General features: G+C 41.8%; 1 protein-coding gene across 3 annotated transcripts in view; it reads left to right on the forward strand.

Annotated features, from left to right (window-relative positions):
* The window catches only part of MBTPS1 (membrane bound transcription factor peptidase, site 1), a 44931-nt gene that overhangs the window by 441 nt on the left and 37368 nt on the right, over positions 1 to 7122 (forward strand). For all 3 annotated transcript variants that reach the window (XM_006019052.3, XM_006019054.3, XM_006019053.3), the window contains exons 2-3: positions 2006 to 2527; positions 4973 to 5230. In XM_006019052.3, coding sequence (XP_006019114.1) covers positions 2341 to 2527; positions 4973 to 5230 — 445 coding nt within the window. In that variant the 5' untranslated portion in view covers positions 2006 to 2340. The remainder of the gene's footprint in view (positions 1 to 2005; positions 2528 to 4972; positions 5231 to 7122) is intronic.

The raw sequence follows: 7122 nt of genomic DNA on the forward strand, positions 1-7122 counted from the left end.
GGAGTGCGCCGCCGCCTGCCACTGCTTGCCTAACACCATGTTTTCAGACCCCTGCGGGGCCCGGCGGGATGCACGGGCTGGCTGCGCAGGCTGGGGACCTGGCTTCCTTGGTCCAGGGTGTCCTGGAAGGCTGATTTGCTTCCCCACACACACTCACTCTCTCCCCTCCCCTCCCCTCCCCTCCCCTCCTGGTCTGGGACCAGAGAAGACCTTTCTTAAGGAAAAGCCAAGGAATGCCTCCAAGTAACTTTTCTTTCACGTGACTCACAAGTACTGTAAAGGAAGCTGGGCAGCGATTGCATCTACACACTAACTGAATTATTTGTATTATATGTCTCTCTCACAAGTAAAAGTGGAGCCGTACTCCCATAATAGGCAGGCCAAGCAAAGTAACACTGAGCTTGTCTTTACTGTTTTCCTTTGGCATCAATTTCTACCTGATTTAACGTCAGAGCAAAAAGCAGGGAACATTGCACATGGTTTCCAGGCTCAATCTGCAAGATAGAAAGGGAAGTTTGAGTACCCAAAATATTTATCTGCTGATTCTTCTGTGCAATGTTGAATAAATTATCATAAACTTAGTAGTTGTGATTGTAGAACTGAGTGCTCTACAAATGTGGAGGTAGAGATGATTATATAAATAGATGGTTGTATAATTATAAACGAAGCGTTTTCCTTTGTGATGCTGCCAATCCTGGATGGAAGTAGGCAGTAATAGTGCCGTAATTAAAAAAAAAAAAAAAAAGGGGGGGGGGGGGGCCGGGCCTAGAAGTAAGTAAACTAAAATCAAGAAAGGCAAAGTGACGCTTTTCTTTTGGAGAAACTGGAATTCAATACAAGACTTGTCAAGTCATAACGTTCTCTCTTCTTTGTTCCATGTGCTTTCCTGGGCACTATTTTTTAACATACACGGGGACGTTTCAGACATCTTGCTAATGTATTTTTAATCTTGCATGACAGCGTACAAGTCGGATTATTGTTTTTCAGCCTCTTCTGCTTTTTCTTCATTCAAGATATATTTGTAAGCTAAGTAAAACACAATATAGCTGAAGAATAATTTTTGAACATCAGAACCATCTTTTGTCCTATCTACACCTTTTTGTATCAAGGATTATATCTGTAGCAAGCAAGATGGATCATGTGGACGTTTAAAACCAAAATAATCCCTCAAGTGAATTGGACTTTGGGCTGCTAAATTGTCAGTACTGAAGGCAATGCTTCCTTAGGCACTGATCAGACATTGCATGTGCAAAGAGAGAGTTTGGATTTTTTTTAAATACAACAATTGCTAATAGTTCATATTGTAGTTCTAAAGTTTTAAAACTTTCCTAATGGGCAAAAGGGAAATAACATGTATTTATGGCACTGAGGACACCTTCACCTTTGTCCCTTGTTTTGTTTTTCTCTTTGAATCTTTCCCTTTCCCACATGCATGGCCTGCATTAATGTTACATTGTAATGATTTTCTTTCCACCTTCAGGAAGGTTTAATGAGTTTTCATTTATACTACTTTTCTTTTTGCCTGGAACTCAATGCTTTCTTTGTGCACTGTTTCTTTTCCTTGCTGGTGGTAGGAACAGTAGTCTGAAGTGGAGTTTTGTCTTTTAGTGCAGCACCAGCCAGTGGAGCTGTAGTGTTGTTGGGTTTTGGTTGACTTTTTTTCTCAAGAAGGAAGAAATTGTGTGTGAGAGATTAGTTTTTCAAACTGCTCTCTTTCTGCCTCCATAGTAGGTTGTAAGTGCTGGTTTAGTCTCTCAGCTGCTGTTAAAAGAAATTTTGAACTCTTTGGTAGGTGTAATTATATATTTTGGTCACAGCCATGAACATTTCAGGAATGGTGGAAGTTCTTAAATCTTGATTTTTTTTTTTTTCAATGAAGTGTTATTGAAAAGTCACCAGTGTTTAAAAGTCTAATGCAAGCTGAAATAATATGATTATAAGGTTAGGTCTTGATTGCTTTTTTGTATAATAACAGCTAAAACTTTTCGGTATATTTTTTTTACAGGTGGGATTGCAAAAAGCTTTGCTAGTTCTACCATGGGGTTATCGTTCCCATCAAAAAATGGAATTTAGGACTCAGCTGTCACACCCTAAGTGAGGAAATCCTGTCGTCCAAAATGGAGAAAAAGCGTAGAAAGAAATGAGCCTGTTTTCTAGGCTTGACATCAAAAGACCATGAAATCTAGATTTTTGCTTATCTTGGACACAACATTAAGAAAATCCAGTTCAACAACATTAGCACACTTCATAGGTACTTTGCACAGCAAAGGCAGCGTTGCAACAAAAATGAACTAATTTTTAAAGAAGACAAGTGTGACTTAAATATATGGAATTTTTGGGATGAAACCGTATTCTTTTAGGACCATGAAGTTTGCAAATATCTGGTTGGTCCTGATTGTGATTTTGCTCTGTGGCAAGAAACAGCTGGGTACCAGAGTAGGAAATTCTTCCCAGGAGGCCCATCCTTGTTCTGGATGCTCTCATCTTACTTTGAAAGTGGAATTCTCTTCAACAGTAGTAGAACATGGTAATGAGAATCTAGGTTTTAAAGTGTTTAATATTAATACTTTGGTACACAATGGTGGTGTGTACATTATTTGTATTGGTTATAATGCTGTAAAGTTCCAGGTGACATGTGATCTTGTTGTGATAAGTTCTTTACAGTCATGGAGCAGAGCCTGGTCCCATTCTCAGAGGCGTCTAGCTAACTTAAGGAAAGGTGTAAACAAGCGTGCCATAGTAGCTGGAAGGGGAGGGAGCAGGGAAGATGGCACAGTCAGGAGGCGTGGATGGTAAAAAATAATAACCATAATAATGATGCACTGCTTATGTAGGCTACAAAAGTGCACGGTATAATGATTTGAAATATTTGGCAGGGGGAATATGGAATTAGGGGAGTATTGTGTTTCATGTCATTTGTTGACACATTCAGATCAGAGATGAATTTTGAAGACACTTGAAAGAAGAGAAGGCCAATGGACTAGCTCAGGAAGGATGCTTATAAGTAGGAAATGCAGAAAGGTACTTGGGAGAGAAGCAGACAGATGACAGTTAAGGCTAATGTGATTGTCAGAACAAAAAGGTTTGAGGGGGTTAGCAAGCCAGAACAGATAAATGAGTGAACTGAGTTGTGAAGATTTTTATAGGTCCCATAAAAAGCTTGGATTGGTTAAAGTGGAGAAGAGAGCCATTCAAGAGGAATAAAATATTATGAGAAATGGCTAAGCAGCATTGACATTCATATTTGGTGTACTCTATTTTTCAGAAATCATAGAATTTCTTATAGAAGAATATTCAACATCTAATTTGATCTTGTATAAACAATCTTTATCTCCAAGAATTTGCTGTCCAATCTCCTAGACCAGCTGGAACTAGGAGAGAGACAACAAAGAAGCATGAAGGAGAGTAGAAATAAAATAATGGAGTTACATAGGTAGCTAGCTATTTGAAACTTGATGGTTCCTGATGTTATCCCTGAGTGTTTAAGTAGTATCTTTACACTGTAACTGAATAGTTATATTTATTTTATAATACAGTGAAAGATGAGTAAAAGGAATGGACTATGTGAAATAAATATATTAACCTTTTGACAGGGTAGGTGTATTGTTCAAAGCTTAGGGCTTTGATTCTGCATCATTTTAAGCATGTGCATAATCTGTAAATAACCTCATTAAAATAGGTGTTCATGTTACCATCAATTTAAGCCCTGTTCCTGCAACTAACTAAAGTGGAATTCTTATTTCCACTGAAGTGGAAGTTGTGGGTATGCTTGTAAAGTTCAGACCAATACCTGTGAAGTTGGAACTAATTCTGTGTGGGCAGACTCTCACTAATTTCAGTGAGGTTGCACACAGGGGTTGAGGTTTGCCTGTCATTCTCAGAACTGGGACCTGACATGTAACTTCCTGGGGTCTGACTTTAAATTTATAGTGCTAACATAATAGCTTGCATTATACTTCTAAGTGAAAATAGCACATATCAATCAAATAGCAAATTCTTTTCTTATAAAACTGAATACTAAATTAGCATTTATATTTTTTTTCTGGGAGATGTGGAGGGAATTCTGTCCGTTTTTGCATTGTTTTGTTTACCAATTCAACTGTTAACACACGTTCTCTTTCCAGAGGTGGCGTCAGGTTTTCAGAATTCAGAACCATGCCAGTTTTTTTCTTAAATGTTTAGTTTATAAAATGCAGAAAGCCATGTAAAACAAACTGTTCACAAAAGTATGCTGTGTTTAAATACATTACCTCAGGATTGGAAAAAACAATGTTCACCTACCCTGTGTCTACATTCTTTTGAACTCATTAACTATAGGAAAAACCTGCATTAAACATTTTTCTTCTTGTTAAGGTTTGTTACCTTGCTTCTTAGACCCTTGGTATTGATTGACCAGACTTAGTTCAAAGTTTCCTTTCAGCTTTGAAGTTGATGGTTTCAGTTACACAAAATGACTGTGTAATTTCACCCGAAGTGCACAGTAGGGCCAAGAGTTCCTGTGAACTTCAATGGTTTATGGTATTAACCGACATGCAAGTAACTGGTGTTTGTTCTAATAGAGAACAAACTAGGACTGGCATTGTTATAAAGTTAAATGGATTATTAATGAATCTGATATGCCTGTAAATAGGGTAACACCATGTTTTATTTCTGTTACAGTTTCTCAACAAATTTAACTCCAGTTGAGAGTAGTCAAGCACTTTTTAATTTTTAATTTTTAAATTTTTCCATTATAATGAATATGTTTATCCCCTGCTTTCAAAATCTAAACTTATATATAGAGATCCAAGTTACATTAATAATATACAAATTGAATCTGAATATTTTAATTTAGGAGGTATAAAGGATTCCTTTAATTTGTGGTGGTTGTTCTGACAGTGAGTAGGAATATTTCATCATCTGTAGCTATGTAAAAGTATCTTCTGTAATGTACAGTTCAAATGTCAATTCTAACATGGTGTTCTCCTTGCAGAATACATTGTGGCTTTCAATGGATACTTTACAGCTAAAGCTAGAAGTAAATTTATTTCAAGTGCACTGAAGAACAGTGATATAGAGAACTGGAGGATTGTACCTCGCAACAACCCAGCCAGTGACTATCCTAGTGATTTTGAGGTGATCCAGATCAATGAGAAACAGAGACATGGAGTGCTGACACTGGAAGATCATCCAAACATCAAACGAGTAACACCCCAAAGGAAAGTCTTTCGCGCTCTCAAGTATTTGGAGTGTAAGTATATTCCTTCTTTAAGAGTGGCTTCTAAACTGTTTTCACTAAATTCACTGTAAAAAAAAAAGTCTGTAGGCTTTATTCAAGCCTCCCAAAATTAGTATGACGCAAATGCTCAAATGAGAAAGCATTGATAAAGACTCATCCCTTTAACTGTGAAACTATCTAGTTCTTACTTTGTTAAAGTGCTAATGATTACAGCTATGACTTAAAAGTTGTATTTTCTGTAGTGATCATTGGCAGTAGACTACTGGTCAATTAAGGGTGTGCGAAACGGACTATATTTGATTCAGATTTGGCCCACCCCAATTTCATCTCCCAGTGTGAGCCTCCCAGTGCCAGAGGAGGAGCTGGATCTGGAACCAGCTAAAGAAATTCTGGGGACCGAGGGGGAATCTGACTTTGTGCTCCACCCTTCTCAAAGTTCCCCTAGAGCCAGGTCTCCTTCTCAGAGGAGGTTGTGGAGGCAGGTGGCTCAGCTTCCCCCATTGTTGTGCCTTTGCCTGCTGAAGAGGGGGATAAGGCAGGATCCCCACCCTCAACCCAGAAGCGGGAGAGTAGTGTACTGTGGGATCATTTTGAGGTGGCAGATGATCCCAAGTATGCTATCCGCCAGCACTGCCGAAGGCAGATCAGTCGGGGCAAGGAGGTGAAGCACTTCGCCACCATGGTGATGCTGCTGCGTTTCGGGAGGCAGCACCCCCTTGCCCTTCTTCCTCCTCAGCCTGGCATCAGTGGGAGCATGCCCAAAGGGAAGTCCCCCTCTCACTCCAAAGCCCCTGTCCCCACGAAGCAGCGGCAGGCCACTCGAGCGGTGAGGGGAAGGCGCAGACAATAGGGGGCACATTATAAAGGCAAGCAACGTCACCCATAGCATTGGGGAAATGCTTGCTCTGGATGGCCAGCCCTTCTCTTTAGTTGAGTGGCCAGGGTTCAGGCAGCTTATGGTGCTCATGGTCTCATCCTACCAAGTGCCCTCACGTGCCACCTTTAGCAGGGCAGTGTTGCCCTTCCTGTATGAGGCATGCAGGGAGTACTTGAGGGAGGTGCTGCACAAGGCAGGGCTGGAGGTAGCCTTGCACTTCACCTCCAACATCTGGAGCAGCTGAGGTGGAGATCATGCCTCCTTCTCCCTCACAGGGCACTGGTGCAATCAGTCAGGCTGTCCGTGGGCTCTACTTCAGGCCGAGGTGATGGATGAGTCCCACACGGCAAGGGAGATCACGGTGACCGTGAACACATGGTGCAGGGGTTGCTTGTTGGGCAGGGCGAGCTGACCCGTGGGTTCATCGTCACCGACATTGGGGCCAGTATGGTCAAGGCGGTCCATGATGCCAAATTTGTTGGCATCTGCCATGTGATACACGAGCTGCACCTCATAGTCAGAGACGCCTTGGAGGACAGGGCTGCCAGTGACTGTGCTGTCACTACCACCCAGCTGATTTAAAAATGCAGGAAGGTGGCGGGCTACTTCTCCCACCACATCAAGGGGGGCTAGATGCTGCGGGAGAAACAGGCAATAGGCCTATACGAAGTGGCTAGCATTCACTTCGGATTCGGGAGATAGTGATTTGATTCGGTGATTCGAATCACTGTCCCAGATCGATACAACGGAGTCTGATTCAGAGATCTGGCTGCTTGTTGGCATCAAACAGGCCCCAGGCCCCAGCCCACTCTCCCAGTCCCATCAATGACTGCCTCGCCTGGCCCCAGCCTCCTGGCTCTTTAGAAGAAAGGAAAAAAAAAAAAAAGCCCTGTCCTCACCAGTTGCTGCAAGGGGGCGGGGGGGAGAGGCAGGCGGTGGTGATCCTTGCTGTCCCCCACTCCAAAAAAAACAACAAAAAGCTGGAAGCTGGGGCCAGGCGGGGCAGCCCGGGGGGGGGGGGGGGCGG

This window comes from Alligator sinensis, unplaced genomic scaffold (genome assembly GCF_000455745.1).
Source record: "Alligator sinensis unplaced genomic scaffold, ASM45574v1 scaffold97_1, whole genome shotgun sequence".
Classification (NCBI taxonomy): Eukaryota; Metazoa; Chordata; order Crocodylia; family Alligatoridae; genus Alligator; species Alligator sinensis.